The sequence below is a fragment of the Mus caroli genome, unplaced genomic scaffold, assembly GCF_978045245.1.
Source record: "Mus caroli unplaced genomic scaffold, Mus_caroli_1 scaffold_7, whole genome shotgun sequence".
Taxonomy (NCBI): Eukaryota; Metazoa; Chordata; class Mammalia; order Rodentia; family Muridae; genus Mus; species Mus caroli.
In genome coordinates this window covers 114,699,284-114,725,423 of record NW_028227262.1, presented here as the reverse complement: position 1 = coordinate 114,725,423, position 26,140 = coordinate 114,699,284, and the positions used below count along the sequence as shown (strand labels likewise).

Here is a 26,140-nt window from a genome sequence, read left to right as displayed (position 1 = left end):
TGTAGAATATCACATAGCATATGTTTGTGAAAGAGGTGCTCTCTATGTAGAATATCACATAGCAATTGTTTGTGAAAGAGGTGTTCTCTATGTAGAATATCACATAGCATGTTTGTGAAAGTGGTGTTCTCTATGTAGAATATCACATAGCATATGTTTGTGAAAGGTGTTCTCTATGTAGAATATCACATAGCATATGTTTGTGAAAGGTGTTCTCTATGTAGAATATCACATAGCAATTGTTTGTGAAAGAGGTGTTCTCTATGTAGAATATCACATAGCAATTGTTTGTGAAAGAGGTGTTCTCTATGTAGAGCATCTCAAAGAATTTGTTTTTAACTTAACAAACAAGTCCTTCTAGGTCTCAGAATATATGACAACAATATAAACAATTATATTTCTATCTATAAAAAATAAACATGTGACTCCTAAAACTACATATATAAAACCATTCTCAAACTATGAAGTACATATCTGTAACTCTACAAAATATATACAGAGCTTGGAGCTGAGAATAATAAAAATAGTGAAAAGCAATGTGTAAATGAATGGGAAAGATAAACATGTTTGTGGACCAGAAAACTCAAGATATTCTCTTTCCAGCTTGATATATAATTCAACACAAGTTCTTATCAAAACCTCAACAGAATTGTTATAAACCTGATTAAGGCTAATATAAATTTTTACTTAGAAAAAAGTACTGAAGCATCAAAAACAATTTATCAAAGGGAATTGATCTGATTTCAAGAACGTTTATTTAGCTACAGCAATGTACTATAGTATTGGAGAATGAGAAGACACATCTGTGGAACTGAGTAGACTCACAAATGTGCTTTCTAAAGAACAAAAAATGCTTAAATTCATCACTTATACATAGATTAATTCAAAATGGAGCATGGTCTTCAATACATAACAAAAGACTACAAAATGTTTACATAGAAAATCCTCAAAGTTAAGGCTAAAATCTCTTAGACTTAACGCCAAAAATATGACTTACAAAAAGGGGAATATGGTAAGTGGGACTTAAAATGTTTGCTTTGCGAACACCCTGTGTAAAAAGAAGTTAGGCATGGTAATTCATGCTGGTAATCCCAACATGTGGGAGACTAATACAGGAAGATTGCTGTGAATAAAGGGTTAGCCTGGGCTAACAACTGAGTACCATTCCATCCAGGGGTATATAATGATTCTGTCTCCAAAACATAAAACAACACAAAAGCATATTTAAAATACTATGAAAAAATAAAATAAAATATTATAAAAGGGGCTGGAGAGATGACTCAGTGGTTAAAAGCACTGGCTGCTCTTCCAGAGGACCAGGTTCAATTCCTAGCAACCACATGGTGGCTCACAACCATCTATAATTAAAGTTCCAAAGGATGGGATCCTCTTTTCTAGCATCTGAGGCACCAGACATACAAGTGTGCACAAACATATGGATGCAAAATACCCATATCATAATTTTTTAAGTATTATAAAATAGAAAAATATTTACAAACCACATCAACAAAATACTATTATCTTGATTAAAAAACCCTCAATGGCTAAAGGGATGGTTCATCAATAAAGTGCTCGCAGTATAAAGTGCAAGTATAAAAACCTGATGCCGGGCAGTGGTGGCACACGCCTTTAATCTCAGCACTTGGAGGCAGAGACAGGCGGATTTCTGAGTTCGAGGCCAGCCTGGTCTACCGAGTGAGTTTCAGGACAGCCAGGGCTATACAGAGAAACCCTGTCTTGAAAAACCAAAAAATAAATTAATTAATTAATTTAATTAAAACCTGAGTAAAAATCTGTTGGCATGTCTGTAATACTAGTGTTGGAAAGAAAAGACAGAAGAATCTCCGTGGCTTGCTGTCTAATTAAATTACTCTAATAGAATAAATACAGTACATTTTTATACAAAGTAAAATCCTAGAGACCCTGTAAGTCAGTGGTTCTCAACCTTCCTAATGCTGCAACCATTTGATTCATGAGGAATACAGTTCCTCATGCTATGGTGACCCCAACCATAAAATTATTTTTGTTTCTACATTATAATTATAATTTTGCTACTGTTATGAATTGTAATGTAAATATCTAACATGGAGGCTATCTAATAATATGTGAGCCCTGTGAAAGAGTCATTTAACCCCCCAGGGGGGTTGTGACCCACAGGTTGAAAACCACTGCTTTAATTCTCTGTCATCACATGAATAAGGAGGAGGTGAGTCCTAGAGTGGATCCAAGGTCAGAGATTCTGTCTTGAAAAACAAAGAATGTGGAGAGCAACTAAGGACAGTCCCCAATGCCGGCCTCTAGCCCCCAGATATGTCTGCACACAGGAAGATGCATGAACAGTCCCTACTGGAGTGCCACTACTAGGAGGTATGACCTTGTTCAGGTGGGTGTGGCCTTGTTGGAGGAAGTGTGTCACTGTGGGCATGGGCTTTTAGACCCTCATCCTAGCTGTCTGGAAGCCAGTCTTCTCCTAGTGGCCTTCAAATGAAGATATAGAACTCTCAGCTACTCCTGCACCATCCCTGCCTGGATACTGCCATGCTCCTGCCTTGATGATAATGGACTGAACCTCTGAATCTGTAAGCCAGCCCCAATTAAATGTTGTCCTTATAAAAGTTGTCTTGATCATGGTATCTGTTCACAGCAGTAAAACTCTAAGACATATACACATGCACACACATGTACATGTATGCACACAGAGAGAGGGGGAGGAAGGGAACCCTCATTCAACAGTCAAAAAAAAAAAAAAAACAAAAACATTTCAGGGCTACTGAGATGGCTCAGTAGTTAACAGCATGAACTGCTCTTGCAAAAGACCTGTGTGTCCCCAGCACTCACATCAGACAGCTTACAGCCACCTGTGATCCCAGTCCCAGGGAATCTACCACTCTCTTCTGGCCTCCAGAGGCACCTGTACTCACATGCATACAACCCTACACAAATACACAGGCATACATATAATTTAAAAGAAATTTCCAGGGGAAAAAAAAGGAAAATAAAAACAAGTCATAAGAAAATGAGCAGAAGACTAACTAAACAATATATAGTAGCACATAGCCACACGTATTAGCATGATGCAAGTTGAATTCACAATAAGCTATTGCATACCTATCAGAATAGCAAACAGAAACATGCAACAACAAGAACACTATATGCCTGGGAGGATGCAGACACTGTATTATTTACATATTGCTGATGGGAACATAACATGGGGAAACCACTCTGAAAAACAGTTTGATAGTTTCTTAAGTACTATCAGATGGCTGAGTGTGATAACACACCTGTAACCCTAGTGCTTGGTGGGGGCAAAATTAGAAAGATTATGAGTTCAAGGCCACCCCAGGCAACATAAGCAAGAGTCTCTTTCAAAAACAAAACAAAAATAAATATATAACTGCCATTTAACCAGCAACTGCTTTCTGGAATGTAATCCCAGTGAGATGAAAACAAGTTCATACAAAATCCTCCCTACAATGATTACTCAACTTTATTTGAAATGCCTATAAGCTGGGAATAAATGACCCACACACAGGTTCTTCATTGGAGGAATCATTAAACTGTAGTATATCCATGCCACTGGCTACTACGAAAGAAAGAAAGAAAGAAAGAAAGAAAGAAAGAAAGAAAGAAAGAAAGAAAGAAGAAAGGAAGGAAGGAAGAAAAAAGGAAGGAAGGAAGAAAGAAAGAAGAAAGAGAGAGAGAAAGGAAGAAAGAAAAGGAAGAAAGAAAGGAAAGAAAGAAAAGGAAAAGAAAGAAGAGAAGAAAGAAAGGAAAGAAAGGAAGAAAAGAAAAAGAGAAAGAAAGAGAGAGGAAAGAAAGGATGAGAAAGGAAGAAAGGAAGGAGGGAAAAAAAGAAAAGAGAAGAAAAGAGAGGGAACAGTGAACCCTGAAGAATTATAGTGGTTGGGGAGAAAATAAATCCCAAAAGTTTGCACACTGTGATTGCATTTACATCACATTCTTGAAATAACAGAATGACAATTTGGATGAGAAGTTAATGTTTTCCAGGAGCTGAGGAGTCAAGAAAGGAGAGAAGTGAGCACTACCCTAGCAACATAAGGCATGGCTGTGTGCCATCCACACCAATGACAGTGTTCAGTGGGCTGTTTCACTGTGGCTTTACAGAATGTCCCATCTAGAGGGAACCAGATGGAAGAAGGTAGATGAAGATCTAGCTCTATTCTCCTAAGTGCACACAGTGCTACAATTACTTCATAATTTAAAATTTTAATGAAACTATAGCTAAAATGCCCTGGCTAAATTGAATTCTAAAGAAAAATAGACTGCTAAGTTGCTAAGTAGCTACAATTAATGATTAAAAATCTCCTCTTAAGAGAAACTTCTATCTCTAGAGCTCATTGACCCCTTTACTAGTTGTCATAAAAAAAGAAAAAGAAAAAAGAAAACAACTTATATCATGAATAATACAACTTAGTTTAATGAGATAAACTAAGTGTTTAGGGCAAAGCATGGACCAGATGTATAGGTAAGTCAGTGAGTCCTGAGGAAGGTATCCAGATTATCACATCCTCTGGACATTTAGAACAGAACTGGAGTACAGCCAAACACTTAGAACCAGGGATGAAGACATCCCTCATCTTCATAAAGATAAGGATAAAGTCCTAATGGGCATTGAGCTTACCCTGAAAGAAAGAAAACTAAATTCAAGATTTCAAAGCCCTAGCCAGAAAGTTTATTCAAGGTCCATGACTCATGCACCTTACTAGTTAGGAGGGCTTTGGGGGCTTAGAGCAAAGAACAAAGGCTGTAAAGTCATCCCAGGAACCAACTAGCCATAAAGATAGGGAAGACATACAAGAATGTCCAGACTAGCCTGGTGCCTCCCTATCTCCCACCCTTCTGACCTAAGTTAAATGTTAACCAGATGCTCTGCTGTTACCTCGATCTGCATGTACAGTCTGCTGATGTTTAAATGGACCAATCATGTGAAACCACGCCATTTCCTCCCCAGCCCCAGACCCTTTTCTATAAAAACTCCTAGCTTTCAAGCCTCGTGGTCAAATCCACTGTCTCCTGCATGAGATAAGTTTCGACCCGGAGCTCCGCCATTAAACTACCTCGTGTATTTACATCAAGACGGTCTGTTTGTGATTCTTTGGGTGCACACCGAATCAGGAACTGAGTGGGGGTTTCCCGCTAGGTTCTTTCAACCCGAGGGAAACTTTATAGTCTGCATGATGACAGTATACCTAGGAATACAAAGTAGGGACACACCAGGCAAAAACTCATACATTTCATTTCTTTTTCTAGACTTATTCCAACTGCTTGCATAAATAGAAGAAGATACAGCATACCTTGGACACCAACCAGAAATCTCCCTTTTAAAACCCAAAGGAATCTTATGACAGACACCTCCGAATGGCTCCAGTCTGTGCCCCTTGTGTCATTTGAAAGTTTGTTACCTCTCTGCAATCTTCAGAAGAAGACAAAACATTTTGAACTCTGGGGCAAAAAGGCTAAGGATGTGCAGCTTGCCACCAGCCAATGGGAGGCTGTGCCCTCGAGTTCTAACATGGATGCAAGTATCATCAGGGGTAACAGTGTTCTGCAGCCTAAAGAATTCACCATGAGGAGCTCTGAGCAGAGAATTCCTTACCTAACCAAAACCAGCAAAAAACCCAGTGAGAGTGATGGCCTGCTCACCTTCCAGCTGAAGTTTCACAGGAACAGTTAACTGGGCTGACAGTACCTCCAAGAACTCATAAAAAAAAAAAAAAAAAAAAAAAGAACAGCAGCTCCCTCCCAACCCTCCCCCTCCCCCTTCACATGCATAGGTGGCTACTATACTACTGAGTTTTACAAATCCCAACTTCCTTAGAGGAGACATCTTTCAGAGATTTTAAAATTCCAGAGAAAATATAGAAAAGTTTAAAACACAAATATTTAATTTGTATCCACATGGGAAAGAGCTCAAAACTTTTGATTCCTTCTAAAAGTATGTATGCATATAAAGCCCCAAAACGCAGACTTGAAGAAAGGAAAGACATGCACTAGTGATGATTTTACTTAATAGTCACTTTGATGAGCCAGCAGCCACCATCATTTCCTGTATTTCTTTTATATAGTTGGTGTAATAGAAAGCACAGGAGAAAAAAAAAAGATTTCTCCCCCTAAAAGATCATCATATAATTGTTCCTTTGAACACACTCGATAGCTGGGCATGATGGCATATACTAGCAATCCCAGAAGGATCAGGGACTCAAGACCAGCTTGGGCAACACTTAAAAACAAGATAGTAAATCCTACTACCTGACTAGGAATACATAGTACAACACTAATTGTGTACCTCTGGGTGATAAAAATAGCACATATTAAAAGACACCACTTGCATAGACCACAAAAGGTGGAACCAAATGACATGGAAATATATTATGGTTCCAAAGTCATTTACCGCTTATAATTAAACAATGTTGTAAACGATTAGAAGTCCTGATTCTTCCAGAGCCAGTGAAGGCACACTTCAAGCGGATATTTCAGGAACAAACCGTGCACATTTGTCTTAGGTGGTGAGCACTCAGTCCTGGGGTGCAAGCTACAGTCCCATCTGCATAGGAGCCTGACTCAGGAAGATTACAAGCTCAGTGCTTGCCTGGACTACAATGTGAGTCCAAAGGCAGACTCAGCAAGCTAATGAAGTTTTGTCTCTAACCAAAAGGCTAAACAAAGAGGAGGGAAATTGAGTTCAATGACAGAGAACTACAGGCCGAATGTTGGGAAAGCCCTAGGTCCCACTTCAGTATCATGCAAATAAGACTACAGAAGCTCAAGGAATGAGTGAGCATAGGCGCCCAGCTTCTCAGCTCTTCAGGATTCTCACTAGGAATTCTCACCCTGGTAACTGACACCAGGGTAAAGTAAAAGCTTTACCCTTATTCTCATAAATCAAGGAAAGCCTAAACTTGGTGGAAATCTAAATTGTTAAATGACATTTGTTATATAAAACTTCAATTGTATAAAAGTTTGAGACTAGAAACTCTAGAGTTGAATATGTTTGTGAGTATAAGCAAAGTAACAATCTGGCTCCTCAGAAGACTGAGGAGTGCAGAGATATTCTCTTAATTATTTTACCGTTTTCCTTGCCCTTACAATTACTCTCCCTGTATCAATTTTTTCATAATATTTGTATTATTTGGGAATTTTACATCATGAACCCCGAGCTCACACCCTCCCAAGTACTCCCAGGTTTGCCCAGGCACCCTTGTGGCCTCCCACCACCACCACCCAAAAAGAAGAAGAAAGAGAAAAGAACAAAAGCAATAAAACCTAACAAGTCCAATTTTTGTTGCCCATATACTCACTGGAACATGATCAAACTCCCAGTGGCCAGCCCTTTAAAGAAAATTGAGTCCTTCTCTACCCACACCCACACCAGAACCCATCAGCTGTGGCAAGCTACATTCTAGCATCTGTATCACAAGTTTTAATAGTTCTCTTCAGTACTTTTCTGTCTAGGCTGTTACTATTGGCAGCCAGGGTTAGCTGTTGCCACAGAAGCCTCCTAGGTCTCTCTTTCTGTGAGTCAGCAGTCATCAACACCAAGGAAAAAGTCGTTTTCTTGCCCATTACAGTCGGTAGGAGCACAGAACACACACATCCACATAATCTCTGGTGTCCCCATGTGCCACGGACCTCATCTCCAGTAGCAGCACAGACCACAGACATCAACACAGACCTCTGCTGCCATAGGAACATGGACCCAGACCTGGTCCTCAGGAGCAGTGCAGACCCAGATATCACCACGGCCTCAGATGGCTGCACAGAGCACTCTGATCAATCGATATGGCCCCCGGCAGCAGCACAGCCCACAGACAACCCATGGCTGCAGGCATCATGTTCTAAATCTCTTATTGCATTATTTACTTCCCGTGGGTCACGTATGCCATGGCACACAAGTGGAGATCAGAGAACAATTTGTGGGAGTCGGTTCTCCTCCTACCATGTGGGTGTAGGGATGGAATTCATGTGCTTAGGCTTGGCACCAAGTGCCTACACCCACTGAGCCATCTAATAACCCCTCCCCTAGTATCTTATTTGCTATAAATACCTAACATGTAGAGGACAAAAAAAAATATGTAGGCCATTTTCACACTCTGCTCTTCACGTTATAATTTTAACTTAAAATGTTTAAGTATGCAGCTCTTCCATAGGCCATTCTGTCTTATCTTTATTATGCAAACCTAGCAGTACATCTGGAAAGCCTCTACTTCTCCTTGAAGATTAAACCCAAACATTCCCTTCTCTTGAAGACCTCCATCTGATCTTCCAGGAATTTACAGTAACTAGATTAATCAGCAAAGACTTCAAATGGTATAACAAGGCAGTGGGAAAGAGATGAGTAAGACCTATTGAGATGATCACATGGTTTTTGTCCTTAAGTCCAATTAAATAACTTATTACATTTACTGCTTTACATATTATTCTTTTCCTTTCATTTCTGCTCTGATTTTTTTTCCTATCTACTGGATTTGAGTTTGGTTTATTCTTGTTTTTCCAAATTCTTGGGATGCATTAAGCCATTGATTTGTGGTCTTTCTGATTTTTTAGTGTAGGTTCTTAGAGCTGTAATTTTTTTCTCTCTTAGGATCACTCATAATGTGTCCCAGGGGTTCTGCATGGTACATTTCCATTTAACTCCAGGATTGAAAAAATAAAAATTCTTTCTGTATTTCTTTTTTCATTCATTCATCACTCAGATATATGCTGTTTTAATTGCCAAGGACTAAACTCCAAACTTTTCTTTTAGGGGGGATGGGCAGGGCTCTTTATTGTTACACAAAAGGCACTTTTAGCTAGTCAGTTTCCACATACCAAAACCTTATCTGATCTAGGAATTGTCTGAAGGAGCCATTACCTAAGCAACTCAGCCAAATGAGACTTCTCTGTTTTCCAGGCATGTCTGAGTTATGTAAAGGCTCTGAGAGTCCTTTAGAAGAGCAACCCCATAAACCTCAGAGAACAACCACTGACTATTTACAAAAGGCAACTTCAAAGCCTAGGCACCATCATTCTGGAATCCATTTCAAATACAACGGCCCTGCTAAGATTCTGCTCCATATTTCAGGACCAGTGAGCAGCTGAGGATGTAAAGGAGCCCTGCTCCAGGCCTCGTTATCTGAAGAGAATCCCCAGAACCCACGCAGAAAGAGAGAAACAACTGCAAGTTGTCCTCTGACAACCACAGTGTGAGCACTCACACACTTAACAAACAAAGCAAAGGAAAATATACACACTCAAGTAAAGGTACTAAGTCCTTATAATAATGGCAAGGAGGCATGCCACTGTGACTCCCTCTCTCCCTTCATTCCTTCTCCAAGCTGCAGAGGCAAGGTGCTCCAATCAGGTACAACTAGGAGGTTAGAGTCACTGGCTGGCTCCTCCGCCCAACCACAGTACAAAGGCTCTTCCCAACCTTGCAGGCTAGACATACTGGAACCAGTCACCTTTGCCCAGCTTCTTCATAAGGTAGAAGATCCGAGTGGGAGCAAATCATCAAGCTGAAGAGATCGGACCACTGTCTAGAGTACCAGCAGTACTCTAAGAAGAGCCACGTCATTCAAAAGAGGCACCAGCATCCCTAAGTGCAGCTCCACAGGAACAGCGCAGATAGTAGGTCTCAGGAAGTCAGACATCAGAGCAAAGGGCTCGGAGACTCTCTCCCTGTGTAAATTTGTCTGGTAGGGTGTGAGGAAGTTCAGAGGCAAAAGTGGTGTCTAAAAGGGGGTTAGGGGGTGGGGTGGGAGTGGAGGACTTAGGCGTCCAGTTGAAAATGACAAAATGGTTGATATTTCATTTTTTTTCTTTGCAAGACCTCATTAAAATGGCACTTTCTTTTAAAGGCAAAAGGCTGAAAGGACAACAGTGGGAAGGAGACCGGCTCTGAACTTCCTAGCAACGGGAAAGGCAGACAGCATGGAACTCGGCCTCCACATTGCATGGGAAAATTAAGTTTAAAGAAAAACACTATACTCTATCCAACTTTGAACAAGTTTAAGAATAGAATAAAGATATCAGTTTGACAAACTTAAAAAAAAAAAATACCTTTGGTGTCCCTCATTTCTCCGTAAATCACCTGGAATTTATTCTACCAAAAGTGAATACAGCAGAAAAGAGAAAAGCCTGGGACCCAGAAACAAGAAATCTAACCTAGCATGTCGGCAAAGGGAACCCCTGGGATGAACCAAGACCCAGTTAGGTACAGGATATCATGTAGAAAGTAGAGAAAGCCGCCAAGGGTTTAGCGCTATTGGGAGGTGTCTACTGTCTTTCCCAATCTCACCCAGTTCTGAAGCTCCAGAGATCATGTGAGCCAGGGAGACAAGAGTCCCCTCCCTGCGATCTCAAGACTGAAAGCTTTCTTTCTCTTTTACTTTGAAATGGGAACACAGTGTTTCTGTCGCCCCATAACTGTTAGATGTAACTTTGCTAACGGCAAAGTTTTCAATCTAGAGACACAGTCAAGATCATCCGCTGATTTTTGAAAGGAGCGTCCAAGGTATAGGTGCCTTCCAAAGGGATGAGAAGAGGGGACCCAGGTTCCAGGAGCTACACTGGCTGGAAGCTTGGCCATGTGAACTAAGGTCCCTCCCTAGAAAGATTCTGGGTCGTGTTTCTCTAAGAGTTGCAATGCCCTGGAGATCTGGAAGCTGGTATCAACTTTCGCACAGTAAAATCGGGACCCTCACCTGGCTCAGGCAGGGGGCGCGCGCCGGTTGTGGGTCATGTGTTCCAGTGAGCAACAAGTTGTTTACACTCTTCATTTCTGAAAAGTCATAAGACACAGGCAAGTTAAAAAACGAAAGTGAAATCAGCTGAGAGTGACATCAGTCAGCACAAATGTACCAAAGTTCAGAGCTGTTTACTTGAACGCGACTGCCTGCGAGTGCAGGCAGAGCCCAGGAGCTCTGAGCTGTCTGCTTGCAGCTTCTCTCCTCTGCCCTGGTTTCTGGAGCCTGACATTAGAAAGCAGCCCAGGAGAAGATCGACTCCCCAGACAGACGCTGATTTCCTGTGTCACCTTTTGATGAGTGTTCCTGGGCTCCAGCGTTGGTTTTTGTAAGTACACCCCCACAAGTCCACAAGGGATAAGAGGTGTTTAACCTCCCAGACCCCACATTCTAGCGACAAACCAAGAGGGGCGCTTTGCTTGGTGTCGGTGGCCTCCTCTCTCCCCAGAGAGTGATATAACCTTTCACCTCTGTCCTGCCCCCATGCTCGGAAGCATCACTGTGTGTATCTCTGCCTCAGAAAATCTGTAAATGGTTAGAAACACACAGGTAGCTGCATGCAGCCTGGTCTTCGGGAAGCTTGTACCAGTAAATACCTATGGCTTTGGGACACATTGTTCTCCAGAAGTAGGCAGACAAACAAAAACATGTCACTACAGCCAAACTGATACCAAGATTTGAAAGACACAAAAAAAAAGATCTGTGTTCTTGTCCAAAAGAGAATTATAGGACATAAAAGATTTTAAGACCTGATATCAGCCCCCAAAGGAAACTCATGGAGGGGGGGATTGTCCCTTGAAACAGGTCTTTCTTTTTCTTTTTTCTTTTCTTTTCTTTTCTTTTCTTTTCTTTTCTTTTCTTTTCTTTTCTTTTTTCTTTTCCTTTCCTTTCCTTTCCTTTCTTATCTTTTCTGGCTGATTAATAACTCCCATTACACTTCTTTAATCTGTAAAATCAAGTTGCTGGATAGGAGAGAAAAAAAAAACGGAGGGGGTGAGGGGGGAATCTTTCAGAGACAGCTGAAGTGTGTTTTCAGTATTTCCTCCTCTCTGGGTCTTCCTAATCACAGGTCTGAGAGTCAGCGCCTGGAACAAGGCCTCACACATCTCGTTTTCTAAGCTGCTATTTTAGTCCCCACATTATCGAATTACTAAGGCTATGGTGGCTTGCTCTATAATCTCACTTTTCACCAACAGCACGTAATTCTGGGAACATTTTAATGTGGCCTTCACCGGGAAACACCACAGGACTGATTTTCTCCACCTCTCCTCTCCTGTGCATCTGTCTAGGGATGCCTTGACCACCAGTGGCCTCTCCTCTCCTGTGCACCTGTCTAGCGATGCCTTGACCACCCCTGTGCTTTTGAATTGGCTGCTTCTCCATTCTGACACACAACTGACCTCTGTTATGCCTGACATTGTAGTACTCCATCCTTTCTATGATACTGCCTAGGGGTAAGGTGGTAAAAGCGGGTCATTTGGCCAAAAAACACAAACCTTAGAGTCAGAGTCACCATGTTAGGAAGCCAGTCTTGGCATTTGGAGTGTCACCGAGGATGCTAGCTACAGTCTTTAGGGAGAAGAAGGTTACCCTGCATACCTTGGAGGCACTGCAAAAACACAAATCTTTTTTTTCTTGCTAGCTACATTCTTCTGTGAATTGTTTGTATTACCAAATCCCGTTTCACACAGCGCAGTGTTTTTCTTGATGTTTGCATGAACATTCCATACATTGTGTGTATTATCATCTCACATTTTTTGCAGATATTCTCCATGCTCATTGACTTTTAATTCTGTATTGCTTTTACTGGTGCACAGAAATTTCCATTTTTTAAAAAAATAGCTAAGTCTGTAGTTTTCCTTGTAGTTTTGATGTGCTTTTAAGTTCAGAACGTACTTTCTCATTCATAAATCAGAGTTTATTTTTTTCTAGATCTTATTTTATATTGGTTCATTCTTGAATCCATGTGAAATTTGGCATATGGCATAATGTCCTAAAATAGTTCAGAGCTTTTCTTTTCTTTTTTTTTTTTTTTTTTTGGCTTGTTAATAACCAGCCAGTTTAGCATCAGCTAGCTAGTGGAAGCTAGGTCTTAAACCTAGTATCTCCAGTATGTGTATGGCTGGTCCCCAGCCCTGTAATATGCAACCATTATTCCTGCTGCTTTCTCTCCCCTTCACTTATCTTTGTTTAGATCCTCCCCAAATCTTTTCAAAATTATCTCCTTAAAACTCTATGTCGTGTATGTCTTCCAAGTGGAGCACAAGCTTATCTGCAGGGGAAGTCGGGGTCGGGGGAATGTTGTTTGTTCCTTGTGTCTTTGATTCTCCAGGGCCCCTGGCTCAGGGATCTCCCAAATGCTTCATTAGTGGGGTCAGGAGATGAAATCCTAGCCTGGCAAGGGGATGGCACAGTTCCCTCCTCAAAACTGCAGGGAAGAGTGGCAGAGCTCAAGAGCAGAACCAGGTCCTGGGAAGCCTGGTCCTCAGCCCAGGCGTCAGCTGCCTCTAAGCATGCTGGGAGACCTACCAATACTGAGAGACAGAGGTGGAACTCATCTTTAAGGGTGCTTTTTTTGTCTTCAAAGTTTCTGTAACCTTTGTTCCTTGCTAGGTTATCTGTTACCCAATGCCAAAAAGCAACAAAACAGTGGAACAAATACAAAGTTAATATTAAAGGAGCCATTTAAACAGTTACTTCAACTCTTGCTATCCACGCCTTAGCCTGGACCATGCTTCTGGCTTTCTGTCACAGTGCCCTGGTACAATCCTATCTCTGCTGGCCAAGCTGTTTTTATTTACACAGCAGACTGATGATGAACGCAAACATTCCAGCATTCCATAGAGGCCACCTACACTACTAACCACACCCAGGCCACAGCACTGCCCTAGCCCTGTCTTGAGAAACGAGGACATGGGCTCATGTTTCTGACAAAGGAAGCACGACGCATTTCCCATTCTCCTTCCTGTCTATTCCCTGAGAGCCACACCTAAGCCACAGACACTAATCTTAAGCACAGTTACAGGAGAGCAGCGGCCTCTCTGACAAGGACATGGGCAACCTTGCTCTCCCTGCAGCCTGTCAGAGCCTATTGTTCTGCCTTCCCTCACTGCTCACACCCCCACCCTCAGCCTCCACCTGACTCTTCTCCCCATAAATCCTGCCTCAGCCTCATGATCACAGGACACACGTGCACTTAGCATGTTCCCAGAACTGGTTCAACCACAGAAATACCAACTCTGGCTCCCAAAGTCCCATGCAGACCCAGAGTCTGTAGTGACAGGAGAGGGACTTGAACCCAGGTGTTAGGGGAGGAATTTTTTTAACTGAACCAGAGGACAGTGAAGCAAGTGAGAAAAAAAAAAGAAAGAAAGAAAGAGGAAGGAACTTATGAGAAGTTGTGTGTGCTGTGATGTGTGACGTGTGCTGCCACTGACAGCCAATCAACCATGCCTGCCATCCAGGGAATGTTTGTTGAATGCATTCTAGATGCCAGGAGCAGCCTTGGGTATTAAGGACAGAACAGAAAAAATTTAGATAGATCATACATACATACATACATACATACATACATACACAGAGAGAGTTAGAGAGAGTGAGGTGGGGGGACGTAGGGAGGGAGGGAGAGAGGGACGGAAAACTGAACATAAGTAAGGAGCTGACATAGTTGGGAAAGTGTTTGCCATGCAGGTATAAGGACCTGAGTTTGAGACTCAGTATCCACATAAAAAGCTGAGAACGCTGGCCTGCGCTTGTAACCCCTGCACTTGGGAGGCAGAGGCAGATGGAGTCCTAGGGCTCACTGGCCAGCCAGCCTCGCCTAATAGGTGATCTCTGGGCCCTGTCTCAAAAAATAAGGTGGATGACATTCCTAAAGAAAGACTGACACACCCAAGGCTGTGGCCAGACCTCGTCTGTCTACACACAGAACAAAGGACAGCAAAGCAAACTCAACAACAAAGCCTTTGTTGCCCTGGAGGTCCATCCGCCTGGAGGATGGGGTAAGCGGAGTGCCTTCTGTCAGACAGTCAGACGTGCTGATGAGCAGGGATGAGATGCCAGGCAGGGCTCACGGAAGAGGAGGGCATTGCAGTTTCCCCAGTGCTAAGCAAGGAAGGTGAGTCTAATCCCAGGCAGTCATTTGAGCAGAGACCTGAAAGGGGAGTGGAGAGGTAACAATGGCAGGAGTCTTCAGCTTGTCTTAGGTTTCCAGAAAATACCAGGGAGGCCACTGTGGCGACTGAGGAAGAGACAGCAAGAGGACTGGAAGTCTAAGGCAGGGTGTGTAGTGACAATTGGAGGGGTCTTATGGTAAAGAAACAAAAAGAAGGCCGGAGCATTTTTAATGTCACCCAAGAGACAAGAGCTCCCAAGTAGCAGCGGATCTTCACCTTACTTGGGGGCTCGCTCTCGGCCCACGAATACCTGCCAGGCAGAGGCTTGCCAAAGAAGGAGTCAAATGTTAGCCATCTAGGTGTGTTTCTGGAGAGGGAACACCAGCCGTGGGGACTTCCTGTGGAGGAACTTCAATCCTCTCTGCATAGTATAGAAACAACAACAACAACAAAGCATAGGGTGGTTCTGTGGGGCTAGCCTAGGTAGAGAAGACAAAGTTCATGGGAACGTCATTAGAAACACAAGAGGTGACAGGCTGGTGTGTCTCAGGGAGCTAGTTAGCCCCGCCCTCTGAAATCTAGACCTGAATCCCACAAAACACTGGGGAAGGACCTGTGAAACTACCAGACACTGCAGGTTGTTTCCATGTAAGACAAAGAAGAGAAAGGGGAACTCAAGGATTCTCAAATACCGACCGTGCTAGCTGAATCGTGATGAGGACAGTGACAGACTGAAGTTATAAATCAGTGTGTGCTTAGGGGAGCCCTTGCTGTTTAGATAATCACCAGTTTTGCCTTGAAGGAGACAACTGTCAGGTTTAATAAGCTAAGTATGGAGGCTGGTGCTACGAGCCTTCCCTGTGACGGGGAGCATCAGGTACTGTGAGCGGTCTGCAGTCTCACTCAGAATCTTGAACTCGGAGCAAGTGTCAAAAGCAACAGCCTCCCTGCCTTTCCATGCTTGTCCAGTGTTCCTCACGGGGAAGGTAGCCGTCTTAGAGCCAGGGCTGCAGATACAAGGCTGCGCTGTGCGGAAGTTCTCTGCCTCACTCGCCTCTCGTGTGTGCTCCTCATTAAGCAGCTTCTCCCGCTGGAGACACCGCGTTACCAACCCTTAAGGCTGTTAAAACAGTGGTCAGGGATCTGAGGTCTCTCTCGGGTTCACTTTTAAAATGATCCTGACAAGAACATAACTATAATTCAGAGTGAAATGATTTCGTAGCCATGCCCCATTGGGTCACTAGCCCATTCTCCACTAGGATAATTCTAGAAATGCGTAAACAGCAAGCAAGCAAACCCCAACCTCTGGCCTTCCTATTTCCACAGCTAGGAAATCAAGCAGATTTCAATCACCGATTCCTTGGGTCGTTCATGCCATGGCCCTCAAACTCACGTGAACTGGAAGCTCAGCTCAGAGTTCAGGCTGGGGACTGGTGCAGCAGGGAGACTCTCCTTTACTGTGGCCCAGGGACGAGCCTGGGGCCTCTGCCCTCCAGAGCATTCACAGGACAGGGAAGCTAAAACTCCAGATGATTCCTTTTCAGTAGCATTGGGAGCAAACCCAGGGCCTTGGGCGTGTTCAAAACGTCATTTTTCAAAAGCAAAGAGACTCCACCAAAGAGAGACAAACGGCCAGTAAACACTTGAAAAGGCTGAACCTTACTGTCTCTGAAGAGAGCGTTGAATAGCAGCGGCTCATCAATATCCAAGATGAGGTGATTCAAGAACATGCGACACTTGACACTCGAGAGGTCGGGGTCAGATAGGCATTTGCCAGCAGGCAGCGCATACCCACACCCCAGTTATTCAGGAGGCTTACTTACCAGAGCTCAAGACCAGCCTGGGCAGTGTAGTGACCTCATCGCTAAAGTGGAATTTACGAGTTAAGCTCAAGCCTGGTGATGGCTCGGGTGAGTAACGAGATGATGGAGATAGTCGCCAGGTCTGGAAGTCCTGTTCTCTGAGCCCACATCCCTGTGGGAGGAGAGAACAGACTCCTGCCAGCGGCCCTCTGCCCCCACACCGGTGCTATGGGCACACACACACACACACAACATAAAACAAGGTTGTTTGTTTGTTTGTTATTGTTAAGCTGCTAGAAAGATGAATGTATTCACAAGCATTTCACATAGCATTATTCATAAGACTATGAAATGTAAAGAATCATTTATAGAAACCTATTAGCCCTAACAGCTCCAGGAAGCCCTTAAAGGTGACAGGAAGCAATTGCCAGGACATAAACATGCATGCTATAATGACATATGGGAGATACACTCGTGCATGGACACGACCCTAACTGCAGAGCATGCGAGGAGATGCGCTCACTGGTCACCAGCAGTTACAGATGATTTTTTAATCTTTCTCCACCTGACATGTTTGGAGAGTTTTCTGAAACCAGGACACATTGCTTTCTTACAAACAGGAAGAAGAAGTTCATCTAAAAGTGCCCACGGTGACTCAGCAGTCTCGAGAGCCTCTTGCTCTTTGAAGGAAGTATTGGGGCTTATCCTTACAGGAAACTGGGGTCCTTGGTGCTGACAACGTGATTGCTGGGGCTGTTAGAAAAACCAGGATGAGGTAGACTTTCCGGGACAGCTAGGAGAGTGTCATCAGGTTTTCAACCAAGTATATAGGCACCGTGACAAGGAAGTGGGGAAAGGAGGGCTAGCCACCAGCCTCAGAACTCTGGGTTTCCAGTATAAAGCCGAATGGATGCTCCAACACTGGGGGTAAAATGCAAGCCATGGACAGGGCCCCTGAGAATGCGCTGCCTCTCACGGTGTATGCCTAAGGTTACCAGCATCTGCATTCATTCATTCCAAAAAGTGTTCATCCTTCTGAGGATGAAACAGATGAAGACTGTCCCTCAGGAACACTGCAGCCCTGTATCTGTTCCAACTTCTGGCCTGCCTGAGGCAGCTGGAGAGAGGCTGAGCGTGGGCACAGCCTGGGCAGAAAAGCTTGACCACAAGAAAGTAAGGGCAGAGGACAAAGAGACCTGAGTCCCAGTAAAACTCAAGTTCTAGGACAGACCAGATGCTAGAGAGCCAGGCACAGGAGCAAGGGCTGAACTCTGCCTGCCCCCAAGGCAGAGCAAAGCCAGGGCAGGCCTTCCGCACATGCCCGGGCCTGGGTTCCTTCCCCTCCTGTTTTCCATTGCTCTGCTCTCCACGGCAAACTTTTGGGAAGTCAGGCGTGGCGGTACATGCCCGTAATCAGCATTTCAGAAGATGGGGAAAGAGGATCTTAAGGTTTGAGGACAACTTGGGCTACATAGAGAGACTCTTATTTCAGAACAGGGCAAAACAAAATAACCTACCAAAACCTCTAAAAAATCAGTTGGGAAAAAAAAATGAAGCCACAAACAAGGGGTCCTGGCAGGAGCTGTGCTGAGGTGGCCCTGGCCTCCTCTGAGAAGCCAAGTTCACTGCCTGACCAAGCTTCAAGGGTGGTACTGTTTAGCCTAAACACACGATCCAAACAGGAGGCTCCCAGGTCGCATCCTGGTTGTTTCTTGGGAATGCAGACTGTGCACCGGTTATTTCCTACAGCACCACTGGGTGAACAGGAGTTCCCCACCCAGAAACGCACCCCATATCCTGAAATATCTAACCCCTCTAAAAATACACATATAGACTTGGCAAAAAAATTTCCAAATGACCAAAAACATTTAAAATATGCTGGGATTTTTTTCATACCACGGCTGCATGGATTAATTATTTCATCCTTCAAACCTAGCATACAGACAAAAGCTGCCTTTTAGTCTTGGCAAATCCCTCTGGAACAAGCATTGCTGCTTCAAGAATCCCTAGTACATTCAAACAAGGCCTCTGGGCTCCACTGGAGGGAAGCCACAATGAGAACCAGGAACTGCTCGATGCTGGGTAGAGACAATGTAGATTCTGACCTCAATGTTCTAACCTTACCTGTCTACTGCCAGGTGGCTGCTAAAGCCAACCAATGAATCCCTTGTGGCATACTTGAAAGGGAAGCCCCTCCTCCATCTCCCCCTACCCTACCCCTTTAAGGCTGGCAAACATTCTTTCGCTCTTAATTCCTTTTGGTTCCTGTAAAACAAACGTGATACACAGAGACTGCACTGCACCGTGTGAGAGGAGCCATTTCCCCAAGGAGTCCCCTGAGATCCACAGGGTCTGTGGGTCCTTCTCCGGAGCCACCAATGCTGGGCCGCACCTAGCTCTGTGGATTAGGCCCCTGGGACTTGGTATGTGGGCCTTGGTGCTTGGGTCTCACAAGGTTCCCAGCTCTGCATTCCTAGTCACTCCTGCTGTTTGTCTTTTCTTATTCCTTAGTGGGAAACACACATAGAAAAGGGCAGTGTGCACACTACTATTTTTGAGGCAACTGGGAAAAGTCCTTCTGAATAAAAATGTAATGAAAAGATTTTTCTAAGTAATGAGAGTGTGGTAAAATAGGCTCTTTGATATACACTTAAAGAGAGGGCTTGGCATCTGTAGGTCCATCTGGCAATACATAGTCAGCCTATGGATTAGATATTATGTAGCCATTAATCATGTTTGAAAATATATCTCAACAGCTATGAAAAAATTCCCACAACAGTGAAAAACACTGTGCTTTAAAGACATATAATCACATAGGGGAAGTGCCTGTGAAATATGAACAGTGGTTTTACTATGGTGGTAGGATAAAGGGTTATTTTAATTTTTTTCTTTTAAAAAGTTTCCAGAATTTCCTAGACGAATAGATTACTGTTGTTATGGGGGGAGGGGACAGACATGTTTTAAAAGCAACAACATGCAATAGTGTGATTTCATCCAAGGAGAGGTTCAGTTCCCTAAATAGGGAAGGAGGCACAGGCCACTGATCCTCCACTCAGGCTCACATCCAACCAACCAAGCCATAGAGCTTTGCTGACCATGCACACCCAGCCTGCAGACACTGGGTTGACTGTCATGTAGCCTAGCTGGGTAGTTCTGCAGTCATCTAAGTGGTTGTCAGCAGCAACTGAGCTTAGGCTCAGTCAAGCCTTGAACATCTACCTCAAGCTGCCGTCCCAACTAACCATGAGGCTTGCCCTTCACCCTCCTGCAAACCCACCTCTGTGAGGACCTGAGACACACTCAGAGAGCCACCAACAGCCTGTGATATCCATGCTGCGGGAAAGCCCTTTACCTGAGGGCTGCGGCTCAGGATACTTCAGGTTTCCACAGCTGCCCAGTTCCTTCTAACCTCAAAGCAGTGGACCACTGGGACTGGGACCTGGCTGTGACTTGGGACCTCCTCTCTACATGAGGACAGAAAGAATGGGAACTTGTAAACACAAGGAAAGGGCTGGATACTCACTGCTGTGACCTTTTCCAGGTCTCCCTGCAACAGCAGAAGATATGGCTTTCTCCAGGCTGTGGCGGAACAACCACCTGCCCTTCGTGGGCATCATGATCCTCTTGACCGCGGCGCTGTGCCTGATGTTCTACGCTCTCCTCTGGCAGGCTGGCAACCTCGCTGACCTACCTAGCCTGAGAATCGGCTTCTACAACTTCTGTCTGTGGAAGGAGGACATGGGCTCCCTAGCATGTTACAACTTTCCCGAGCTGGAGGTGCTGGGCGTTCCTCAGGTTGGCCTAGCCCTGGCCAGGCTCGGTGTGTATGGAGCCCTGGTCCTCACAGTGTTCGTCCCTCTGCCTCTCCTCCTTGCCCAGTACAACAGAGATGAGGGAGAGTGGCGGCTGGCAGTGTGCTTCCTGGCGGCATCCTCAGTTCTGTTGGCTGGAGGACTAAGCCTCTTCCTTTCCTTCGTGTGGAAGTGGCTCAGGCTCTCCTTCCTGGGGCCTGCCTTGCCAGCTCTATGCCTAGCCCAGCTGTTACTCATCTTCTTGCTTGTGGCCATGGTTAGGTTCCCGCCACGGGATAAGGAGGACAAGAACCAGTGGGAGAACTGTTAGTCCGGTCTTACAAAGGCTTATTATGGGATTGCAGGGGTTCGGTTCCAACTGTGCTCCAAGAAGGTGCTGGAGAACCTGTGGCTGAGTGGATTTTCTCAACCACCCTGTGTCATAGCTAATGTTGATCTCTAGCACAGCAGAGGGAACCACCCACTGTGCAGACGGGCTGTGGTGTCAAGGAACCCAGAGGCGGCTTGGAGGGCTGGGGTACCTGCAGTTTCTTAGGGTACCATGTAGCTCATTAGCACAGGGATTCCCAGGCAGGTGGGAGTCTGTCAGAGGCCAAACTTCCAAGCTATCTTGGCAAAGTGTCAAACTAGAACTCTGTGACGATTATGGCAACAAATGGGACAGTTAGGGGGAAAAACACACAAAAAAACAAGAACTGCTTTAACACCGAGTCCTGTCAGCACAAAGAGAAGCCTCCCTGGCTTTTCAGGGTCCCCTGAATGGGTCCCTGGACCTGACAGCAAACAGAAATCAGCTGTTAAACCAGTCTTGTGACCCAGGTGAACAGGATTGAATAATTGTCACAAACACACACCGTGTCCCCTCACCTTACCCAGAACTGGAAAGGCAGAAGGCATGGTCTTTATTATGCATCGCGGCATCAGTATATATTTTGTTCAGTGTCTGTGTATCAGAAAACCTACGTGGCAATGAGTTCTTCATTCTGTGCTCATCAAAAGCCAAAGTGCATATAAAGAAACCTGGACTCTGGTGTGATCTTTTGTCCTCAGCGTGCTGTGTCCCACTCTCCCTTACAGGGGTCAAGGTGGAGGCCCCAGGAGGAAGAGAGGTGACTGGTGGTAGACAGGGCCTGTGTGGCTCACCAGCCTCATAGAGCCTCCTGCTCCTAGACTGGCAGGGAGCTGTGGGCAGTTGCCAGCCTGTTTGGTTGGGAGGGTAGAAGCTTACTGCTGGACTGCGTCGTGAAGGAGACTGTTCATAGGCCTCTTTAAGTCGAGATCTGGCTGCCCGTCTAGAATACCCATGTTCTCAGCACCTCTATTTTCCTTTGCGTCTGGCAAGTAAGCCCAAGACCTCACTTTCACTGTGAATGAAACTCGGGGCTGGGATTGCCAACCCTCAGGGCCCGAGGGTGGAGCAGGGAAAGTCTGTAACAGGATGCATTTCTGCATCCTGCTACAGAAAAAGTCCCACCCAAACTGACAGCCTCCTGGGACTGGGAGTTGGGAACAAAGCCTGGTTTTCGTAGGTGGCAGGGGCCAGCAGGGGTGGACAGCGCCCGCAGCTCTCAGCCGAAGCAGTGAACAATTCATACTAACTGAAAAATATCTCCCTGACGTATTTCAACGCGTCTTCCTCCTCCTTCTCCTCCTCTGGGCTTCTGCTACAGGGAGAGTCCGAAGCTTCTGGTCCCCGGGGAGGGCTGAGGCCTGGAGCAGGCGAGCTGAGTCTGCTGTCATCTTCCTCACTGCTGCTCCCGGGGGACGAGGAACAGGGAGGGGAGAGCTGCAGCTTATCAGTGGCTTCCAGAGACGGCTGTTCCCAGGGCTTTTCCTGTTTGCGGCCCTGCAGAGCAGAAGAAACAGCAGTCTCCGCACGAGTGGCTCCTTTCTCCAAGGCACTAGTTTGACAGTGCTATGGATGTACCCTGAGCCAACAGAAAAGCCAGTGCAGCACATGACCCAGTTGGGACATGCTCCCATCCACCCCATGGGCACCCATGCTTTCTCCACCCCACACCTCAGGATCGGGACCTGCTAGGGACAGATGCAGGGATCTACATATGAGGAACAGTGGAGTAGAAGGAGAAAGGATCGAACTAAAAACAACAACAACAACAAAAAAAACGTGGCTGGAAGGTGAGGCACGAGAACACCAAGAGCCCAGGCCACAGAGCCTTGATTTCCTGGGGATAGCGGTATCCCAGATCAGTGCAGTTTGGGTGGCCATGAGCACTGGGAAGACAATACACTGCTTTAAAGCACACGGAAAACACAAGAGCCGTGCAATGACATGGGAGAGCCGCTCTCACGCCTTCAGGAAGCCAGGAACATCCACAGCCTTCTGCTAAGGACAGGCACACTGGAAAGGAGTCTTCTTACCCAACTGGTAGCCTTCCCAAGAACTCAAGTGAACACTGTGCCCCTCACATACACGTCAGCACGGTTCCCCCACAGTGCCTGCTCCCCCTCACACCCACATCCCAACCGTGCAGCTAGTCTCAAAGGCTCACCCCACGTGACACACATCACACGCAGTGGCTGAGGGAAACCTGGCTGAGAAGAGGAAGCAAAAGGAAGATGTGGGACCTGAGGCAGCTTGAGTGTATCTCTCTTACCAGGAGCAGGGGACCTGTGCTAGTTCCTACCCATGAGGAATCACCAGGCATAGGAGACAGACAGACAGAAGAGACAGGACAGATGTTACCTCAATCAGGATCCCCAGTGCCACGTCTACCATTTCAGCTTCATTCATGCAGTACACGGTCTCCGTGGCTGGGGCTCTGAAACAGAGACGCAAAGCCACAGCTGAGGGCAGAGGGACTCACAACGAGGAAGGAAATGGAAGCACTCCCAGGGGGTGGGGGAGTTACTGATTCCCTGAGCTGTAGAGTTTCCTCAGCCTAGTGGTCCAGGGGCAGGGCACAGGGCTACCCTCCCTCCGTGGACTCCCTCACAAGGAACTGGGAGTGGGGATGGTGGCTAGCTTCCCACTGTTACTCCTTGAAACACACAGTGGACGGCTGAGTAATCCCAGCACTGGGGAGGCAGAGGCAGGTGGAACTCTGTGAGTTCTAGGCCAGTCTGACCTAAATAGTAAGTTCCAGGCTAGCCTAGGCTAGAGAGAAAGACACTGTCTCAAAAGCAAACAGAGGACATAGCCAATACAGGCCATTAGGCCAGAGCCCAGTTTGTACGTGAATGTGACTGGGGCTATGACAACTACGTAGAGAACAGGAAAGAGCCAGCAAGTGTGGCCCTGAAAGCCTCCTGCCATTTCTGAGAGAATGGCAGCACCCTCCCTCCTACTTGATAAGCTCTCCCCGCCCTGACTACCAGCACTCACCCGAGTCACATCTGCAACTTGGGATTTTTTGACTAACTGTCTGAAAAGCCCTGTGTACAGGAAAGGCAGCACCACTCAGGTGACTAGACTTCAGATCCATTGATCTTGCTTTTGTCACCAATGAAGAAGAGGTAAGCACTTTGAACAACTGGTTCCTGCGGGCATGGTTTGTAGGCGGAGCTCACTGCCTGCACCAACAGCTAGACGGCAGGACCTCGCTCACCAGCACAGAGCTCACCAGCACACACTCACGTGGTGGTGCTTCTCTGTGAGGGGCAAGCTGAGAGCTCTGGGCTCTGCTGGAAGGACCCACCTCATTGCCTCACCCACTCTGACAGGCCAGCAAAGCTACCTTGTTGCTGCCCCCACTCTCCGGGCCCAGGCGGCTGTCTGCTTCCTTGTGGCTGTCTTCACTGATACAACCTTTCTCTCATTCACAGGGGCTGTCATCCAAGAGGGGAGGACCCTCGTTTTGGTCTTGGATTTTAGGGTTTCCATGGCTAGTATGCCACACTCAGTGACTTGATTCTCTAGAGCAGGACCAAAACTCACACTCTCTTGTCACACCAGGCTCATCTGACCCCAGTGGGTGCCAATCTTCAATGCCTACAAGGAGGAACCAAGTCAGTAGATTCTAGTAAGTCAACGCTCTTCCAACTTACCAGCAGTAATTACTAGTCAGTGTAAGGCAGGCCTAAGGCGACCCAGAGGTGAGCAGAGCCCAGAAGGCCAAGCCATGTACACTGTGTCACATGGAGGACTAGCAGCAGATACATGGGGCCTGCAGACAGGTTTCTGGAGCCCCTCCCCTGCTCTGTGCCCTACACAGGCAGTTGCAGCAACAAGAAATGCTTTCCTGTCATTTCTGCAGCCCAAAGGAAGGAAGAAAGAGGATTCTGGTCCAATCGTCCATCTCCATCTATGTCACAAACTTCTCACCTCTACTGTGATTTGGTTACTGTTAACATGCTAACATTCCTTCTAGGCTCCACTCAACTACCTAGCAACAGCCAGGTACAAGCCTGGCTTGCTATAAAAGGACTATCTGGCCTCTCTCATGCTCTCTGACCACCCCCCCCCCCACTCCCCCACCCGTCTCTTTCTCCCTCCCCACTTCTCTCTCCACGTGTTCCCTCTTCTCTCTTCCCTTTCTCTCTTTCTGTCCCTCTCTGTCCCCTCTTTCTGTCCCTTTCTCTGCCTCTACTCCCTTCTCAACCACCCTTCTCATGCCCCCAAATAAACTTCGTTTTATACTAGACCCGTTGTATGGCTGATACCTGGGGGGAAGGAGGGGGTTCTGCATGGGCCCGCTAAGGCACTTCCCACCATACCACATTTTACAAAACATATCTATTACTAAAGCCCCCAGGCTTTCTAATTCACACATTTCAATGGCCAGTGCTCCCCCTGCCCCCAACATACACCACTAGACAATTTTGGCTCATCCAGAATGACTGTTTATAACTTCATTTAAAACAAACAAACTAGAATGATCAGCCTAACCTGTCCAGCCACAGAACAGAAGTCGATTAAGAGGAATACCATTCAGTGAGTGACAGTGTACAGAAATGAATCAGACCCGGCAGTACATGTGTATCATGTCCATTTTATAGCCGAGAAACAGACGTGGTTAAGAATTAGCGTGCACAAAGTCGCAGAAAGCTGGACATCAACCATCGAGCCAGCAGCCAGGTCCTGCCCGCCGCAAGGTTTCTGGAGCTCAGCGCTGATCGGGTCGGGCCCGTTGGGTCCCTGGAAAACCTCACCCAGAAGGCACACGCGGGACCTCGCTGCACTAGCGTGGAGCAGGCCGCGCCACTCCCTCCCTACCGCAGAGGGCGCAGAGCCGGGGGCCTGGGGACAGGATGGGACCGTGGGCAAGAGGGGAGGGCAGCACTGCGATCCTTCCCGTGGGTTCCGGGGATTCAGAACTGCGAGACGCGCACGCATCCCACCGCCCGCCCCTTCCGGCTCCTGCGCGCTCCCAGCGCGCGCGCTCCCGACCCGGGCGCTGGCTGGCCGCTAGGGCCCCGGGTGCCCCCTGCAGACCGCGGGTCACATCCGCAGGCTCCTGTTTCTGTCAGCTGTTGTGACAGAGGCGCAGCTGTTGGCTCTGAGAAAGCGGCCAGAGTCAGTAACTAGGGGAAGCAAAGGAAGGTTCCCTCTGCAGAAGTGGAGGAGGCGCCACCAAGCTAGCTCCCAGGTGTCCGGAATCTTTCAGCTAAACGCATGCATGATCTAAGACAACGCAACCTGGGTGGTTGGGAAAAAAGCCACGGAAGACGACGACTGAAAACACAGGAGTAGGCCCTCACAGGAG

At 46.1% G+C, this 26,140-nt stretch overlaps 3 protein-coding genes and 1 long non-coding RNA gene across 8 annotated transcripts in view; 2 read left to right on the top strand and 2 right to left on the bottom strand.

Moving 5' to 3' along the window:
- Positions 1-9,974, top strand: part of Agbl3 (AGBL carboxypeptidase 3) — an 87,852-nt gene extending 77,878 nt beyond the window's left edge. The window contains exon 19 of one of the 4 annotated variants that reach the window (XM_029478388.1): positions 9,858-9,974. In XM_029478388.1, coding sequence (XP_029334248.1) covers positions 9,858-9,966 — 109 coding nt within the window. In that variant the 3' untranslated portion in view covers positions 9,967-9,974. Of the gene's footprint in view, positions 1-5,271; positions 8,707-9,857 lie in introns of those variants that run through there. The other 3 variants (XM_085840740.1, XM_021164428.3, XM_029478387.2) reach the window with 3 other exon arrangements.
- The window catches only part of LOC110295982 (uncharacterized), a 23,203-nt gene extending 12,390 nt beyond the window's left edge, over positions 1-10,813 (bottom strand). The window contains exon 1 of the long non-coding RNA XR_002378145.3: positions 10,704-10,813. This is a non-coding gene — a long non-coding RNA (uncharacterized LOC110295982). The remainder of the gene's footprint in view (positions 1-10,703) is intronic.
- On the top strand, positions 10,793-21,493 carry Tmem140 (transmembrane protein 140). Its single transcript, XM_021164432.3, has 2 exons — positions 10,793-11,073; positions 20,204-21,493. Exon 2 carries the CDS (start codon positions 20,227-20,229, stop codon positions 20,782-20,784), a length of 558 nt encoding a protein of 185 aa, XP_021020091.1. The 5' UTR covers positions 10,793-11,073; positions 20,204-20,226; the 3' UTR covers positions 20,785-21,493.
- Cyren (cell cycle regulator of NHEJ) lies at positions 21,333-26,140 on the bottom strand. Of its 2 annotated transcripts, none has more exons than XM_021164434.3 (4): positions 25,400-26,140; positions 24,173-24,426; positions 23,182-23,257; positions 21,333-22,320 (listed from the first exon to the last, which is right to left on the bottom strand). In XM_021164434.3, the coding sequence occupies exons 2-4, from the start codon at positions 24,316-24,318 to the stop codon at positions 22,069-22,071; spliced, it is 474 nt and encodes a 157-aa protein (XP_021020093.1). In that variant the 5' UTR covers positions 24,319-24,426; positions 25,400-26,140; the 3' UTR covers positions 21,333-22,068. The 2 variants fall into 2 exon arrangements, with proteins under 2 accessions (XP_021020093.1, XP_029334256.1); XM_029478396.2 differs by having other exon boundaries at positions 25,324-26,139.

What these genes read in the sequence shown, in the direction of transcription:
- Cyren (XM_021164434.3), bottom strand. Translation starts at nt 24,318, where the DNA reads ATGGAAACCCTAAAATCCAAGACCAAAACGAGGGTCCTCCCCTCTTGG. An exon ending in AGAGTGGGGGCAGCAACAAG is followed by an intron (nt 23,258 to 24,172) that starts GTAGCTTTGCTG and finishes TCTCTGTTTCAG; the next exon opens with AGCCCCAGCCACGGAGACCG. An exon ending in CACTGGGGATCCTGATTGAG is followed by an intron (nt 22,321 to 23,181) that starts GTAACATCTGTC and finishes TCTGCTCTGCAG; the next exon opens with GGCCGCAAACAGGAAAAGCC.
- Tmem140 (XM_021164432.3), top strand. Translation starts at nt 20,227, where the DNA reads ATGGCTTTCTCCAGGCTGTGGCGGAACAACCACCTGCCCTTCGTGGGC.